General features: G+C 43.2%; 1 protein-coding gene across 1 annotated transcript in view; it reads left to right on the top strand.

Annotated features, from left to right (window-relative positions):
* DNAH14 (dynein axonemal heavy chain 14) overlaps positions 1-19,205 on the top strand; it is a 415,539-nt gene that overhangs the window by 120,660 nt on the left and 275,674 nt on the right. The window contains 2 exon segments of the mRNA XM_073628322.1: positions 6,810-7,151; positions 16,685-17,087. Coding sequence (XP_073484423.1) covers positions 6,810-7,151; positions 16,685-17,087 — 745 coding nt within the window.

Here is a 19,205-nt window from a genome sequence, read left to right as displayed (position 1 = left end):
GATTCTCAATTTCGCCAGAATCGTGCAGCTCTACTCCACACCAAACTCATCAAACCATGTTTTTATGGAGCTGGCTTTGTACACAGGGTTACAGGACTCACGCTGGAGTAGAAAAGGGCCTTCTCCGAATGTGGGAAAAGTTGGAAACATAATTATCTATAAAGTTTTTGTATGCTGTAGCATTAACAGTACCCTTCACTTTACCTGTACCCAATACTTTGGAGAGGTATCCACACACTTTTGCCCATATAGTGTAATGAACAGGTTTTTCCCCAATCTTTTTCCAAATAGTATACGTGGAGTGGTAGTAACAAGGACCACAGGAGTATTCTAGAAGTCTGCACATAGTGACTTCACCTGTTTAGCATGTATGCCTAAGGGCAAAATTCAAGGATATTTATTTTTTATACATATTCCTAATTTATACAGTGCCTAAATATTCTACAGCACTTTATTATCTCCAAGCAGAACATTTGTCCATTTTGTAGAAATGTTATCATTTATAAGTAGAACAGATGCAGATGATGTGGCAAATAATGAAGTTCTTCATGTACTTTTTTCTATATTTTATGAATGCAGCAGAGGGAAGGAGTTCTGAAATAAAGTATGAGACACCAAAGAGTAATGATTTGTGGAGCAGAATACATTTTTTTCCCAAATAACAGTTTTATTAGTTATCACAGAAGAGAAAAAGTACAAAAAAAAAACAAAAACAAAGTGTGAATGTTCGAAATCGCAATGAGAAAGGAAGAGTCATTTACAAAGTTCACAATCTATGTTTTATCAGCAGTAATGACATCGTGAGAGAAACACGGAAAGATCAACTGCAAATAATATAGTTTAGAGTTATATAATATCTCTGCTGGAACATTAGAACAATATTAAGTGATATAGGATATCTGATATGACATAAAATAAGGCATGGAGAGGAAAGAGATTAATATGAAGAGGGATTAAGAAGAAGATAGGGCAGAAAAGAAAAAGGAAAAGTAGAAGGTCATCACATTAGCTCCGCCACAAGTTCAAGGCGGGTCCTCCCTGAGATGCCACAGTTCCCAGACCTTATCGTGGTCTTCAAGGCTATCCCCTATTCTAGCAGTCATTTTCTCCATGAGCTCCACATCCTTGACCCTAGCAGTGGCGGCTGGTGCTCAAAATTTTTTGGGGGGGCGCAAACAAACTGAACAATTCTGGAAAAAAAAAACCCCATCAAATGCAGCCTCACTGTACCTCAATCGCAGTCACTGTGCCCATCAATTGCCGCCACTGTACCATCAAACGCAGCCAGTGTGCCATCAAACGTAGCCACTGTGCCATCAAATGCAGCCACTGTGCCCATCAATTGCCGGCACTGTACCATCAAACACAGCCACTGTGCCCATCAATTGCCACCACTGTGCCCATCAATTGCCGCCACTGTGCACAACAATTGCTGCCACTGTGCCGATTAAACGCAGCCAGTATGCAATCAAACGCAGCCACTGTGCCATATCAAATGCTCCCACTGTGCCATCAAATGCTGCCACTGTGCCATCAAGTGCTGCCACTGTGTCCCATCAAATACAGCTACTGTGCCCATCTTGTGCAACCACTGTACTCTATCAAATGCAGCCACTGTGCAGCATCGAATGCAGCCACTGTGCCCATCATATGCAGCCACTGTGACATCATATGCAGTCACTGTGCCCATCAAATGCAGCCTCACTGTGCCCATCAAATGTAGCCTCACTGTGCCCCATCAAATGCTCCCACTGAGCCCCATCAAACGCAGCCACTGTGCCATACCAAATGCTGCCAATGTGCCCTCCCCCCCCCCGTCTGTACTTACCCTGTCTCAGTGGTGGTGGGACAGCTCCTCGATGTCTTCTCCCATCCTCTCTTCCCGTCCTCTGCTATGATTGAATGCCTTATAGGTCTGTAATTTCCAGGGATGTATTTTGGCCCTTTTTTAAATATTGGTGCTACATTGACTTTTCACCAATCAATCAGCTGGTTCAATTCCAGTCAGTAGACTGTCAGTAAAAATTAGGAACAATGGTCTGGGAGAAGAATACATTCAATAACTTCGCCATCTCCCCATCCTTTGTAACCAGATGTCCTTCCACATTCTTTATGTGGCCAATATGGTCTGTCCTCCTTTTTTACTGTTTATATACTTAAAGAATTTCTTGGGGGTTTTTTTTGCTCTCCTCCACTATGTGTCTTTCGCGTTCTATCTTAGCCGCCCTAATTGCACCCTTACATATCTTGTTGCATTCTTTGTAAAGTCTGAATGTTGATGATGATCCCTCAGCCTTGTATTTTTTGAAGGCCTTCTCCTTTATTTTTATATGCATTTTTACATTGAAGTTAATCCATCCAGGACTTTTGTTCGCTCTTTTAAATTTATTTCCCAATGGGATGCACTGGCTAATGCCCTTATTTAATATGCTCTTAAAGTAAACCCATTTCTCCTCCATGTTCTTTGTTTCTAAGATTTTATCCCAATTTATATCTTCTAGCAAGGTTCGTAGTTTAGGGAAGTTGGCTCTTTTTAAATTCAGTGTCTTTGTGTTTCCCTTTTGTTTCCTATTTGTGTGATTTATATTGAAGCCAATTGAGCTGTTTTCCCCGTATTTCCACATCCGTGATCAGGTCTGTATTATTAGTAATCAGTAGATCTAGTAACGCCTTGTTTCTTGTTGGTGCGTCTACCATCTGACCCATGAAATTTAGGAACTGGCGAGCCTTAGACGAATGCTGGTTTCCCTCCGCCCAGTCTATGTCTGGATAACCACGTGCACTCGCAGACCACATGCACTCGCAGACCACGTGCACTCGCAGACCACGTGTACTCGCAGACTATGTGCACTTGCAACACTCGTGTACTCACTGCCCGCGTGCACTCACAATACACAGGTACTCAAAATACTCAAGTACTATGTGTCCTTCGCGCTATCAACATGTACATGTGAGCGCTACATTCAACCAATATAAAACAGTTGGAGCCCCCCAAAAAATACATATATTGCTCTAATACAAAGAAAATGAATGACTGAAGGGTGGTTACATAACTTAATAAAGAGAATATAAATAAAAATAAAATTATAAATTTATGCTAATCAGCATGAGTCTAAAATGCTAAAGTCCAAAATGAAACTAAAACTGAATTAGTCCATAGACAACAACTGTAGAAGGCAGCCCTGTAGATTAGGATGAAGCAATCCTCTGGGTACTGAAGGAGAAAAACAACAATGGCGCCACTCTAAGTGTAGTATTAAAAACAAATTTAATGTATCTTTAAAATCAAGTACTCACAAGGGTACAAGTAAACGGGCGTGCAAAGAGTGAGATAATCATGCCAGGTGTCCCAGATGAGGTATAGAGTCACATCGTGCGGTGGCGTTCTATTCTTCTGACAGGGTGCGCTGCTGTTTACTTGCTGTGTCCTGTCGCTGGAACGCGCTGTGTACAATCCGGGGAGCGGGGTCACTTCCGGGTCTGTGCTGGGATAGGCGACGCGTTTGCGGAGCTACGCTCCTTCCTCGGGCCTATCAATAATGTGTAACAAAAAATATTAAATAATAAATGAGCTAAGTGCATCAAAATCCAATTGTGAGTGAGCGCAGTGATCCAATTGTCTGAGGAAACCTCCTCTAGATATGATATTGTGAAAACAATTATAATAGGACTACTAAAGTGCATATAGTGCATCCAGAAAGAATATGAAAACTAAAAACAAGTGATCATATACTCCTGACTGGTACAAAATTCAATATAACTGGTGAATAATAACAAAAATACTGATAAATAATGTGCCAAACGTAATCAATTTGTGCAATATAGTGAATAGTCCAAAATAGGATGAATGGAAAGGCTAGTAAGAACATGGGATAAAATATAATTCCAATGGCTGGCTTCTTAGTAATAGAACATAGTGGTATTGCCCATATATAACTTCATAAGATAAATTAGATGTGGTCTCCCAGAACTCTCACCTCAAAGCTGATTAGTTTATGCATCTGTGAGTCCGGGTCTGTAGGTGTTGCCACTGTTGTGAGTAATCAGTAGGTGGATTGTAGATTTCTCCTTAGGATCCTCTGCTGAAATTCCTATAAAGCCCTGGTGTTACCAACACCGTGGTAAGAGGAAGGAAAGGAGAAAAGAAAGGGGGCTCCACTAGTGTAGTATATTAAAAGTGCAAGGATATTTATTAAATGTATATAGTGGACTCTTACATTGTGACAAATGGTTTAAAAACAAATAGAAACTACAATGATTGTGTGGCGCTCTCAGCGCCCTCTCACTTCTCCTCCTGTGTACCTCTCGCTCCGGGCACTCCCTACGCGTTACGACGCCGTCACATATCAAAATACTCAACAAAAACAGTTACTCCACAATACACAGCGTCACTGCTAGACACAGTCAGTCTTCTGTAAAAAAATTTTTATGTTAACTGATTATGACTGCTCTGCTCAATCTCCCATGCAATCTGACACTTGCAGGGCTTTTCAGTGTCTACGCTCACCCCTACGGTTTCAATAATAATATTACTAACAGGACATTTCAGATGCTACATACAGGTTTGATGACTCCTGTTATAACCTCCTGTTTTCAACTCTGGTTTTTTTTTTTTTCCAGCAAGCAAAAAGGTGGCAAGCTCAAAGATGGGCAGGCTCAAAATTAGTTATACAGAAAGTTATATAGGCCTCAAGCACCTGTGACCAATTAAACACTCCCCTTAATTAGTAGGCTGAAGGAAGGAAAGAAAAAAAAAGGCTGTTTAAAAAGTGACAAAAAAAAAGTTAACAAAGCTGCAAGGAAAAACCCCAAAAAGGATCTTAAAATGCAACACAGCAATCACCAGCAGTCAAAAGCAAAACTTGTTCACACTCTCCACTCAAGGTTCCCACTGTTCAGCTTCCAACCAGCTAGTCTGGCTCTGTGTGCCCTTTTTAGACCTACAATAAGTTTGAGCCTCCTTTGATAGCAGGCTATGTATTCTTAAGGGATTTGATTATGGTTTTACAATAGGCCTGGACATCCTGCCAGGCCTACATTTAGCTTTTTGCACAGACCTAAGCCTGGGTTCTTCTTCCTCTATGTTGAGATAACAACTCTTTTGAAGTGTTCTGAGTTAAGCCTATGCATTCCTGGAAATAAGGGAGAAGGAAGGGAGTTCAGATGTCTACTGTAATGTGTAACTGTTAGCCAAGACTGTCATGGCTGACGTAAGATTCCCGAACAACATGGCCGCTAGCTACAGCTTTTCGTGTGTTCAGTACGTGATATCATTACACTTCCTACTCTGGATTTTTCCTCTGCTCATATGTATTTCAGAAAGTAGGTGTGTAGGTCTTTTTAAAATCCCTTGGGGTGTTGAATTGGGAAATTTTGAAGGGAATATAAGAGGCATTGGAGAACATTTTTCTTCATTACGTTGTTGCGGCCGAACCAGCTAAATGCTTTTTTATCTCACCTTTTGAGGTCTACTTCGATGGTTCTTGCTAGTGTTATGGTTCTTGCTAGCCCGTATTATGTGATATAACGGAAGCAAACAATGATCAACTGAGCTGAGCGTGTTATCCTTAGTGCCAGACGGGCACTTGAAATATGTGAGCGGAAACTATAATTGCTTTTATTAAATGCCTGTGTGAACAATATTACGCTATGAGAAGCATTTTTCCTTCTTTCCCTCGCTCATTACATACTCCATGGCAAGATCCGTCTGTGATTGAGATAATACAGCGGAGCAGTGATTGGAGCTCATTGAAAAGATCCACAATCTCAAACAGCAAATCTATATTGGTGAAGGACTCATGTTTTTATTTGAACACTTGGTGTTTAATTGGCTTGAAGAGACATTATATATACAAAGAATATTGTAAAATTGTTTTTTGGGGATATTATATTATTGATGCACTTTTAATGGTATTAGAACGTTCAACTTATTAATTTTGAGACTTATTTATGATATTTGGTGTCACAACCTGTTTATGCATATTTGCACATATACATGTTGCACTTTAATTGTTGATTATATATTAACAAATATCACTCATAGATTTATTAATCAGTTTTCATAACATATTATTGATTTATTCACCCATGTATTAGTTTAGTTTTCATGTTTGCACTAAATACTGTGTATAATTACACATATTAGTTTACTTTGCATATTTGCACAGAAGATACATGATTAGAAATACATTGTATTGAGGACCACATTCCATGCTGTAGAGTATTGCGGACCTGCGCTAATCTTGCTAGGCTCTAGCTTATATAGGGATGACATACTTCACCCACTGTACCCACCCAGGGCAGGGACCTCACTAAAGGGGGTATGTACCCCTGCTTTCACATATGAATGCAGCACACCCAATTGGATTCTAGAGCTCCACTATGCAGGGGAATAACATTCTATGCTTATAAAGTTACCCAATATTTAAATCAGTCTATGTTGATGGACACAATATGGATTGAAGCTACCTTATCAAGACTAAGGGACAAATTAGTAATTGGTTACTGCTCCTACTTTTCATTATACACTCTTAGTTACAGGCAACATTATGTGATCTGCAGCAGCTGTTTATATACACAGAGGGGCTCCTCTATGTACAGTAATGGCTGCCAAAAACGGATCCAGAAAAATAGAGTAAAGTAAACATAAAAGTGAAAAAGAAAGAAATGGTGATGTAATTTAGACAATGGGTAAGGAACTGCAAATATGCTACCAATAGAAAATGCATAAAAGGTAGACTTGGTCTCCAAGCTGACATGTTGTATTTATTTTCCTACAAGATTGTGAATATATCTGTACTCTCTTCCAGGTCATACATAAGTCATTGCAAAAGCTAAACCTGATACTGATCAACGTGGAAGAGTTTGTGGAGCACCTGACATTCCTGGGTCAGATCTCTTCGGACCTTCCTGCCTTCGAGAAACAATATAATACCATCATCCAGCTGTACTCTGTTGCTAAAGACTATGGTATTAACATCCCTTCTGAGGAAACTGCGATGTATCAGAGCCTAACTCCCTGCTTCCAGCAACTGAAATCCATGGTTCTCTACTGCGAAGCTAAGAAAGATGAGGACATTGTGAAGTTCAGCGGGGATTTGGACAAGTATATTTCTAACTTGCACTTTGAGTTAATGGATTTCAAGATCAAAGTAAGTTTATCGCCTGCACTGGTTTTGTGCATGTACAGTAATGCTCAGTGTGGTACAAGCATTCCATGGAAGGGTTTTCTAAAGGCAGAGGCTGCTATAAAAGCAGATTATAGCACAGAAAGGAAAGTTGAACATATCATGTTTAGCAAGTGTTTGTTCTACTTTAACACGTACTGTGTATTTCCCTAAAAACTAAAAATCTCATTTGTAGCAGTATAACCTCACCCAATCAGGAAAATGTTTTCATTATATTCAAATTTCCCCTGCATTTTAATACCCCCTACAGATGGAGACTTAATAAAGTTTTTTTTTTACCAATCAAGAAATTAAGATAAAAATTACAAATCATCTTTAAACATTTTTTTAAACAAAAATAGCACAGCTGACTCTAATCCTGGATGGGTCTTACTGCTTTATAAAGCTGATATTAGAAGTGGTTTTACATAACTAAAATCTAAAGAGGAATATTTTAGACAAAAAAAATCTAGGATTTTGAAGGGTTGTGTGCAGTCAATGTAGGGAGCATTGAGAGGGGATACAGCGTGACAGGCAGGTAGTAAGTCTGCTGGCTAAATGGTACTGGGAGTTGTGGCTTGTGCTGGGTGAAGGAAAGTAGTTTTAGGCTGAGAATCATTGGAAGTACTGGTAGTTTTTTACCTTTATATGGACCAAAATAAAGAATATCTGACTTAAAAAAGAAACATGACATGGATGTGCTAGGGGAACCCAGTTGGAGGTTTGAAGGGGGATGGGGGGTTGGTAGAGCTGTGGAAAGATTGCACGGAGTAAAAGTGTGTGTGTGTGGGAGGGGGGCGTGTTGCTTTCCACAGCAGCCTGTCCAGCTTGCATCACCCAGCAGCATGCCAAAGTCACCCTGTACCTGCAATACAACTGTGCATGCCCAATGCTCCCCCCCTGGATCAAAGTAACCAACAGTCTTCTTTCTGCCATCAGCCTGCACCTGCTTATTCTCAATGATCTCCGCCTTCTCTCCCAATTCCATTAGTTCTACACCCACCTACAGTCAGGTGCCACTATATTACTTCCCTCACTCATCAGCTGTATGGTGTATGTTACCCTGCTTCACATGCCAAAGCCCCCCCCCCCTCGTCTCCCACCACCTTTGTCCCGTTTTCCCCAAACTGAGTTCCCCATGTTACCCTACACACCTGCTCTCCCCCCACCCTTTTTCCTTTCACACATAATACTGCTTTCCCCTTACTCAGCTCCTCTGTTACCATGCTGCCCGTAATTACCAGCCCCCCGTCCCCATCTGAGTGTCCCCACACACCTGACATTGCACTCATCTGCCATTCAGCTCCACATCCTACTCCTCCACTATTGTCCAAGTTGCCTCACCTTGTGCTGACACCTTTTACCCAATCTGTTTTCCCCATGTGACCCTACAGTTCTGTAGTCACCCCCTTTACTTCCTGCAGCCCTAATACTGCTACCCCTCTCACCTAGCTTCTCCGTGTTAGCTTCCTGCAACTCCCAGCACCCTAACACCCCAGTCCTCTCCTGACTTTTAGCTCCTTTGCCTATGAATCTCCCTATCTGGGTGCCTGCACAACCTGACACTGCACTCTCATGCTATCCAGCTCCACCCCTTACTACCCATTCCTATGTATTATCCAAGTTGCCTCACCTCCCATAGCCCCATGTCTGCCATCAACTTCAGGACAAATCTCCCCCACTTCCATTGCACCCACCTTTCCTCTCCCAACAACCTTGGGTTCTGATACTGCATTCTCAACCACCTCCTCACTTCTAGATTTCTTGCCCGTGAATCCCCCACACCCCTTGCATTCTGCTTTACCCCCTCCTCCACACAGCTATTATGCAAGTTGCCTAGATTGCCACAGCTTCTTGACTTGTCTCTCCTGGACAAGAATTCCCCACTTCCACCTCCCCTTTTTCAACACCCTCTTTTTCCAATACTGCTTTCTTTCTCAACAATATCCCCATACCGTTCTTCTTGGCCACCCCATGCGACATGCTACATTTCTGGTGGTAGCTCAGTGTGCAAAATGCCAGTTGCATAGATTTCAGGCCAGGTGTGCAAACATGAGCTTATCGTATGAATCCAGAGTACAGTATTAGTTTAGTAAAAAAAGATGTAGACCATAGAACATTTTCTTCTCTCTTCACAGGTAAACCTGTGTTTATACCTCCATATACCTTTTAAACTGAACATTGACTGACTGCTCAAAAGCATATTTGGTAAACCTGCGTTTATACCTCCATATACCTTTTAAACTGAACATTGACTGACTGCTCAAATGCATATTTGGTAAATCTGTTTGTCACCACTGTTTCAACTCCATCTGTAGCCATGCTCACATTATTTCAATGTTTATTTCGCCATTAAGTCTTACCTAAATTATTGGCTGCCTTATCTTTACAATTCTGGCCTTTTAGTCCCCTTGCAGTTTGATTGTGGAGTGAAAGTTATGCTGTGCTAGCTGTGTTCCTGATATGCCCTTAATTGCCAGATTCTATCCACACCCAACACACAGTATAAAAACAAGGCCTTCTTTACGGGGGAACACATACAGGGGGCTGCACATACAGGGGTTCTTCCAAAGAAGTGGGGTTCTTTAAATAAGTGGCACTTCTGCTCTTGCACTTCAGCGATTTGCAAAAAGCAAACTACAACAGACTGCAGATGACTTCAATTCCAAATTAACTCACCTTCCTCTCTGAAACATGCTCTCTTTACCTCTCATCCTTTTCACAATTGCTGCCTCTCTCCTCAAACTCTCTTTTCTTCACCCCTCTGCTCCACCCCACAATCTGTTCATATAACCCTCACTTCTCCCCTCCCCCTATTACTGCACTCATCACCTCTTTCTTACTCTAAGCCCACTTGCTAACAAACCCCCCAGGATACTGAAGCATGTCCCCTCATACAAATCATATTCTCATATTACCTCCCTTACTGTTCTGTTTCTCCTAACCGCTGGAGATATTTCCCCAAACCCTGGGCCTCCCTTATTTAACTGTGCCCAACACACCCATCACCCTACACCCTCTGGCAGTAGTCGCAATCTACGCAATTTAGTCTCCATTCCTTTTCTTCCCAACACCAGCCTCCCCCTCTCCTGCGCCCTCTGGAACGCCCGCTCTGTCTGCAACAAACTCACTGCTGTTCATGACCTCTTTGTCACTAATTCCTTCAATCTACTTGCTCTCACGAAACCTGGCTCCACGAATATGACACCCCTTCTCCTGCTTCCCTATCCCAGGGTGGCCTTCACTGGACTCACTCCCCTAGGCCTAATGGACGCAAGGGAGGTGGAGTGGGATTCCTCCTATCCCCCCCAATGCACCTTCCAGGTTATTCACTCTCCTCCCTCTTTTTCTCTCTCATCATTTGAAGCCCACTGTATACGCCTATTCTCTCCTACTTCCCTAAGAATTGCTGTGATCTACCGGCCCCCTGGACCATTATCAACTTTCCTTGATGAGTTTTCTGCCTGGCTACCCTACTTTCTCCCTTCAGAAATTCCCACAATCCTTCTCTGTGATTTCAACATCCCTGCTAATACAAACACTCCTGCTACTTCTAAACTTCTTAGTCTAACCTCTTCATTTGACCTAAAACAATGGGTACAAGCTTCTACTCACTCTGATGGCAACACCCTTGACCTTGTATTCTCCTACCTATGCACTCCATGCAACTTCTCAAACAATCCTTTTCCTCTCCGACCATCACCTTATTAGTTTCTCCCTCCCCCTGTCTACCACCACCTTTCCCTCCAATCGCCTAACCATCACCCGTAGAAATTTTCGCAACTTCAACTCCTCTCTCCTCTATTCTGCTACTGACCACCTCTATGACAAAATCTCTCCCCTGTCCTGCCCCAACCAAGCCACATCCATCTACAATAAATCCCTGTCCTCCACCCTGGACAAGCTTGCTCCCCTCACTACACGCAGAATCAGGCTTCGACCCCTACAACCCTGGCAAACAGATGACACTAAAGTTCTCAAAAATGTAGTCGCGCTCTTGAGCGTCTGTGGCACAAGACTAAGTCTCTCAAAGACTTCAACCAATACAAATCTGCCCTCCAAAAATACTATTCTTTCCTCCACACTGCCAAGCAAACCTATTTTACAGCTCTTATTAACACCTTCTCATCTAGTCCCCATAAACTCTTCTCTACCTTCAACTCTCTACTTTATCATCCACCGCCTCCACCCACCAACCAACTCACTGCCCAGGAGATCGCTAATCACTTCAAAAACAAGATTGATACAATCCGTGATGAAATCTCCGCTCTACAGGTATCTCCCCCAGCTAAGACCCCATGTCAACAGGTAAAACTGACACTCCCCCTATTCAAATCTGCTACTACCGAAGAAGTTGCTAAACTCCTTTCCATCGCCCACCTAACCACCTGTCCCCTGGACCCTATTTCCTCTCATATGCTATGGTCGCCTTCTGACTCCATCCTACACTCTCTAACCCACACTTTAATCTCTCTGACTTCATCCTACACTCTCTAACCCACATCTTCAATCTCTCCCTCACCTCTGGCGTCTTCCCCAATGCTCTAAAACATGCACTGGTCACCCCCATACTTAAAGCCGTCCTTGGACCCTACCAATCTTAAAAACCTATGCCCTATATCCTTGCTCCCCTTTTCCTCTAAACTCCTTGAACGCCTGGTATACAACCAGCTGAGTGACCACCTCATTAAAAACAACCTTCTTGATCCCCTTCAATCTGGATTTCGCCCTCAACACTCCACAGAAACTGCTCTTTTAAAACTCACAAATGACCTACTAACTGCAAAAACCAGCAGACACTATTCTGTACTCCTACTTCTGGATCTTTCAGCTGCCTTTGACACGGTTGACCACCCCCTCCTCCTCAAAAAACTTTACTCCCTCGGTCTCCGTGACTGTGCTCTTCAGTGGCTCTCATCCTACCTATCCCAATGCACCTTCAGTGTCACTTACAATTCTACTTCCTCCACTCCTCTTCCCTTCTCTGTCGGGGTCCCCCAAGGTTCTGTTCTTGGACCTCTTTTATTTTCAATCTACACCTCTTCCCTGGGTCAGCTGATAGCCTCTCACGGCTTTCAATATAATTTCTACGCTGACGACACACAAATCTATCTCTCCACCCTTCAACTCACCCCATCAGTCTCCTCACGCATCACTAACTTACTAACCGACATATCTGTATGGATGTCACACCACTTCCTCAAACTCAACTTGTCCAAAACCGAGCTTATAATATTTCCTCCCTCACGTGCCTCTTCCCCTGACTTCTCTGTCAAGAGCAATGACAAAATCATCCACCCGTCCCCACAGGTCAGGGTGCTAGGTGTTATCCTGGATTCTGAACTCTCCTTTCGGCCCCACATCCAATCACTTTCCAAAGCTTGCCGCCTCAACCTCCGCAACATCTCTAAACTACGTCCCTTTCTAACCAATGAAACCACAAAGCTCCTGATTCACTCCCTGATTATCTCTCGCCTCGACTACTGCAACTCCCTCCTCATTGGCTTACCTTTAAATAGACTATCCCCCCTTCAGTCCATCATGAATGCTGCTGCCAGACTCATCCACCTTACAAACCGCTCAGTGTCTGCTACCCCCCTCTGCCAATCCCTCCATTGGCTGCCACTCGCCCAACGAATTAAATAAGTTACAAAGCCATCCACAACTCTGCCCCCAGCTACATCATTAGCCTAGTCTCAAAATACCAACCTAATCGCCCTCTCTGTTCTTCCCAGGACCTCCTGCTCTCTAGCTCCCTCATCACCTCCTCCCATATCCGCCTCCAGTACTTCTCCCGAGCCTCGCCCATCCTCTGGAATTCCTTACCCCAATCTGTCAGACTGTCTCCAAATTTATCCACTTTTAGCCGATCCCTGAAAACTTTCCTCTTCAGAGATGCCTATCCTGCCTCCATCTAACAACTGCACTATTTTCTCTATTAGCTCATCCCAAACAGCTATTACCCTTTTGTATAACTTGACCCTCCCTCCTAGATTGTAAGCTCTAACGAGCAGGGCCTTCTGATTCCTCCTGTATTGAATTGTATTGTACTTGTACTTTCCTCCCTAATGTTGTAAAGCGCTGCGTAAACTGTTGGCGCTATATAAATCCTGTATAATAATAATAATAATAGCAGCTATTTTGACTGAATTGGATTTAGCAATAGGGATTCTGGGAGGTTGGGTGCAGTGGATTTAGATGGCATTGGCAAGGATGCATCATGACAGTCGGCTGGTGGGGTGGTGGGGGGTGCTGGAGAACAAGCAATTGTGGGTCACTGGTCCTTGATGAGGGAAATGATAGAAGGGTGTTGTATATAGAGAATGCACCAGTGGTGCAGAGTAGCATTGGTCTGTTGAACATAGTGCAAAATGTGACAGAAATAGGGGACAGGTGGGTACAGTGTGTGTGTGTGTGTGTGTGTGTGTGGGTGGGGGGGGGGTGGGATGGTGAACAGGGAAAGCAATGTCAGGGGCTAGGTAAATGAAGCTGGAATAAAGGTGGCTACAATGCCAGCACTCCAGCCCTCCGTTGACTTCCAGCTCACTTGCTCCTGAATAAACCTATCTGGATGCCTCTACACACCTGACACTCCCTGTGTTGCTTGTCATCCAACCTTCACTACCACTCACTACCTCCCACTGTCTCTTCCTCCCCCAAGCCATTACCTCCAACTGCACTTTGTCTTCACCACCCACAGCCCCATCTCTCTTGTCATCTCTCAGACAATGCTCACCCACATCCTCTGCACCCACCTCCCCTCAACACCCTCCTGTTCTTATACCGTGTTCCTTCCATCTTGATGCCCCTACACATCTGCTCTCACCTGCCATCCAACTCCACCCCTCACTACCCCTGCCATCTTTAAGCCTTTAACAAAGTTGCCTCAGCTCTGATAGCACCATGTCTGTTGTCATTTCCACAGTCCCATGTATGTCTTCATCTCCAAGAGGTATAGTTACATAGTTAATCTGGTTGAAAAAATACATTAGCCTATCCAGTTCAACCAACATGCAAAAAAAAAAAACATGCACACACGCACAAAAATAGAAAACCTCCATCAACACTAAAAAAAAAAACCCAGTAAAGCATGATCCAGTTTACTCCAGCAGGGGAAATCCTTCCTGATCCCCCAAGAGGCAATCAGATATTCCCTGCATTAACATTACTTATAAATATTAGTATCCAGTTATATTATGTGCATTTAGGAAAGAATCCAGGCCTTTTTTTAAATAATCTAATGAGCTCGTCAGAACCAGCTCTCCAGGGAGAAGGAAGCATAATCAATGAACAAGCCAGTTGCAGGCCTACTGGAGTTGAAATAAATCACCAGTATAATGTTACATATATAAATCAGAGCCCTGCTGATTTCAAATATTTTCTTATAGTTTTTTTTTGCAGCTTTACATTTGTGTTTGTTTAAGTGTACCTAAAGGCAAACCTTTTTTTTCCATTTTGGATAGAGTAAGGGAGGCAGTGTTGCCAACCTACCAAATTAAAATTTACTGACATGACACCCAAATTTACTGACACAGACAACTTTTTACTGGCATTTCCAAGAGTTACAAAATTACAGTTTTAAGTGCAAATTTCAGTATTTAGGCTACAAACCAGTACAATATGCAATTAGCAATGTGCAAAATACATATTTATTATTTTATTTTCCATATAGTAAGTAGCTCAGGGACAGGACTCAGGAGGGCGAGAAATTAGAATGGGCAGCACACACATAAAATTGACTCTTATGCCGTGTACACATGGGCGGACTTTCCGACCGGACTGGTCGGACGGACCGATTCCGACGGACAATCCGACCGTGTGTGGTCTGCATCGGACTTCCATCGGACCGTTTCGCTCGGAAATCCGGCGGATTTTAGATTTGAAACCTGCTTCAAATCTTTACATCGTAACTCTGCTGGACTCAGTTCCTAACGGAAAGCCCATTCGTCTCTATGCTGGTCCGATGGACCAGATACGACGCAAGGGCATGGTACTGCATCTCGCGCTCGCTGCAATAGGAAAAACAAATTTTCCTATTGCGGCAAGCACGAGGGGGAGGCGACGATGTCCCTTAGGTCTGGTATGGATTTTAAGGGGAACCCCCTACGCCGAAAAAATGGCATGGGGTCCCCCCAAAATCCATACCAGACCCCTATCCGAGCACACAGCCCGGCCGGTCAGGAAAGGGGGTGGGGACGAGCGAGCGCTCCCCCCCTCCTGAACCGTACCAGGCCACATGCCCTCAACATGGGGGGGTGGGTGCCCCTGTCAATAAAAAAAACACACTACACAGGCTTTTAAAGTAATTTATTAGACAGCTCCGGGGGTCTTCTTCCGACTTCGGGGGTCTTCTTCTGACTTCGGGGGTCTTCTTCCGACTTCGGGGGTCTTCTTCCGACTTCGGAGGTCTTCTTCCGACTTCGCCGCTGTCTCCGGCCTCTTCTCCCGGTGTCCAGTTCTTCTCCCGATCTCCGGTCTCTTCTCCCAGAGTTCGACCTCTTCTCCCGGTGTTCAGTTCTTCTGCCGGCTCCTCCGCTATCTTCTGCCGCTCTTTTGCTAGCGGTGGCCCGTACTTCTGCGTCGTCTTCTTCCCTCTTCTCTTCTTCCGATGTTGACACGACGCTCTCTCCCACTGTAATGCTTTGTGAGCGGTGCGCAATGACTTATATAGTAGGTGACCCTGCCCCCTTATAACGTCACATTCCCTGGGCGTGCTGGGACGGTGACGTCATAAGGGGGCGTGGTCACCGGGTGATGTTGACCACGCCGCCTTATGACATCACAGTCCCAGCATGCCCAGGGATAGTAATAATACTAGTTGTCCTGTGAACAGATTCTCCCACCTGAGCTGTGGCTATCTGCAGCTTCTCCAGAGTTACCATGGGCCTCTTGGCTGCTTCTCTGATTAATGCTCTCCTTGCCTGGCCTGTCAATTTAGGTGGACGGCTATGTCTTTTGTAGGTTTGCAGTTGTGCTCGTTCCATTTTCAGATAATGGATCGAACAGTGCTTCTCCACAACTTTGTCCCTGACCTGTCTGGTTTGTTCCTTGACCTTCATGATGCTGTTTGTTCACTAAGGTTCTCTAACAAACCTCTGAGGGCTTCTCAGAACAGCTATATTTATACTGAGATAAAATTACATACAGGTGGACTCTATTTACTAATTATGTGACTTCGGATGGCAATTGGTTCCACTAGATTTTATCTAAGGGTATCAGAGTAAGGGGGGCTGAATACAAATGCACGCCCCACTTTTCACATATTTATTTGTACAACATTTTGAAAACCATTTATCATTTTACTTCCACTTCACAATTATGTGCCACTTTGTCACATAAAATACCAATAAAATACATTTACGTTTTTGGTTGTAACATGACAAAATGTGGAAAATTTCAAAGGGTATGAATACTTTTTCAAGGCACTGTATGTTAACACAGAAGTTTGTACACATGGTTGTAACTGACAATGATACCCCCACTATTGTTGTGGATTTAACATCAGTTTATATTGGTAGGTAAGGAACCCAATACTTCTAGAAGTTGACACTTTCCCTCCGGAAGCCAAAGAAGTAATTGTCAACTTGTTGGAGGAGTTTGAGGTTATCGCCAACAAGGCCCAATGTTACTCCTCATACCAGGAGCGGTTTGGCAGTTCAATCACTCAGATGAAGGCAAAGTTATTGGATGTGTTGCTATCACAGAAGAGCTCTGGAGATGCCATCACCACCCAGATGGTCAATGGCGAGCTTGCCGAGGTTGAGTCTGATTTGAGTTTGAGGAAGCTCCTTTGGGAAGCCAAAGAAGAATGGGCAAGACTGTCAGCAGAGTGGAGACTCACCTCATTCGAAAGTCTCAATGTGGACATAATACAGCGAGATGTCAATCGTTTCAGCCACACGTTGTTTATGCTTGAAAAAGGTAGTTTGTCATTATTGTTTGCAAGTTTTAAATACTCTTAAAGCACTGCTTATTTGGCTAGCATAACAGTCAAAGTTGACAAAATTCCAATGTCACAGTACCAAAATGAAATAAATCACAGAGGGGTTTGAAGGAGGCTTTCCCTCCTAACAAAGGTTATAGGAGCCATCTTGTGCTGTCTGCCGTTAAAAGGACACTGACACTTTGACCAAACGGGCAGTGACAATATCTCTGCAAATGGCCCCCTGACCCCCTTATTCTCAGCTTATCGATACTTCCGCACAGCTCCTCCACAGTCAACAAGAATTGATACCAAGCAGTTTTGGGAATGCGGGAATTTGTGATCTTCTCCCGTGTGATGGTACCAGGGCCTAGCAATTGGCTCTAAATACTGTCACTTGACTAAGGGAGTATTGTATTTGTCAACACAACCAAAAAGGACATTCAAGAGTAAAAATGAGTATCAAGGGGTTGAGGGATGCCCATTCCAGAGACACTTTCAATTTGCCCTGCATGGACAAGGTGACATGTCTTAAAGTGAATTTAAATATATTGCAAATAAAGGTGCAATGAATAAGAAGACACTGGAGTTGATTTACTAAAGGCAAATAGGCTGTTGATTTAAAAAGAACTGGATATAGTGGTGTGGTGCTACATCACTGTATATAAATTTTTATTATCTTATATACATTGTGGGTTATGAAGACAGCTGTAACATTTGGGGGGGAGTAATCATTTATTTATTAGGCTGATCATTTTGCGAGGGAAGTTGCAGTTTGCTAGGGAATTTGCCCCACAGCTTAATGAATGAGGTGAAGCTCTGCAGATGTCCATTATCCAAACATGTGCAAGCATAAATTCTTTTTTTTTTCCCTTGCATGTGATGGTGTATTGTTTGCAAACTGAAACTTTATCACATTCACCAAGCTCTGAGACAAATCCCCTTGAAAATTGCAATTTTCCTTGCAAATTGATCCGCCTATTTACCTTTAGTATCCCCTTTATATATTTTTCTCTCTCTTGCAGCCTCCTGTGTCCTACCTCCCCTCAGTCTGTGCAGAATCTGTATTTTGAAATGACATAGGGGTCTAAAAATGGAACCATTTAACAAGGTTTCTCCACTTCTGGAATGCCGCGTACACACGAGCAGAATTTCCGTCGGAAAAATCTTGGATGGTTTTTCCAACGGAATTCCGCTCAAGTTTGCCTTGCATACACACGGTCACACAAAAGTTCGCAGAACTTTCGACCGTCAAGAACACAGTGACGTACAACACTACGACGAGCCGAGAAAATTAAGTTCAATGCTTCCGAGCATGAATCGAATTGTTTCCGAGCATGCGTAGGAATTTTGCGCATCGGAATTGGTACAGACAATCGGAATTTCCAATCGGAACTTTTTCCAACCGAAAAATAGAGAACATGCTCTCAATCTTTTGCTGGCTGGAATTCCGCCAGCAAAAGTCTGATGGAGCATACACACGGTTGCATTTTCCGACCAAAAGGTCTCATCGGTCTTTTGCTGCCTGAATTTACGATCGCCTGTACGGGGCAGAAGTGTCAAATGTTGAAGATAAGAACAGGCAGAGATTGCAGCATTGACACAGTGGAAAGGTAGGAGACACAGACTGCCAGAGGGGTGAGTTTGCAGTGTCTTTTGCAGGGCACCTTTATTTACATTATTTGTTCCCTGACAGGGTATCTTTGAGCAGGACTTGTAAAAGTTTAAAATGGGGAACGTGTTCACTTTAGGTCTCCATTTACACTTGTACTACTCCAAATTTGCACGACTTTGGAGTGCAACTTTGACGCAACTTTAACACAACTTTGGATGGGTGCGACTTGGATGTGACTTGTTGTCTCTATGCAAAGACGGACCCATTGTTACACCACTGTTATATGTAAAACATCCATGTAAACATACATGTAAACCCTTATTAAATGACATTTAGTTGGCTAAAGCCCCTGTGTATATCCAAGAAGTGTAATTTTTTTAAATAAAATACTTGTTTTTACTCTTTTTTTAATTCTTTGTTGTATCTCAGTGCTGCTGAACTCCTGCAAATTTTTCCTGTATTTACAATCCAGCGATAACTGTATTGCTTTCTTAGGGCAGGT

The sequence above is a fragment of the Aquarana catesbeiana genome, linkage group LG04, assembly GCF_042186555.1.
Source record: "Aquarana catesbeiana isolate 2022-GZ linkage group LG04, ASM4218655v1, whole genome shotgun sequence".
Classification (NCBI taxonomy): domain Eukaryota; kingdom Metazoa; phylum Chordata; class Amphibia; order Anura; family Ranidae; genus Aquarana; species Aquarana catesbeiana.
Note: the sequence above shows the minus strand (reverse complement) of the source record. Positions and strands in the feature narration are given on the sequence as shown.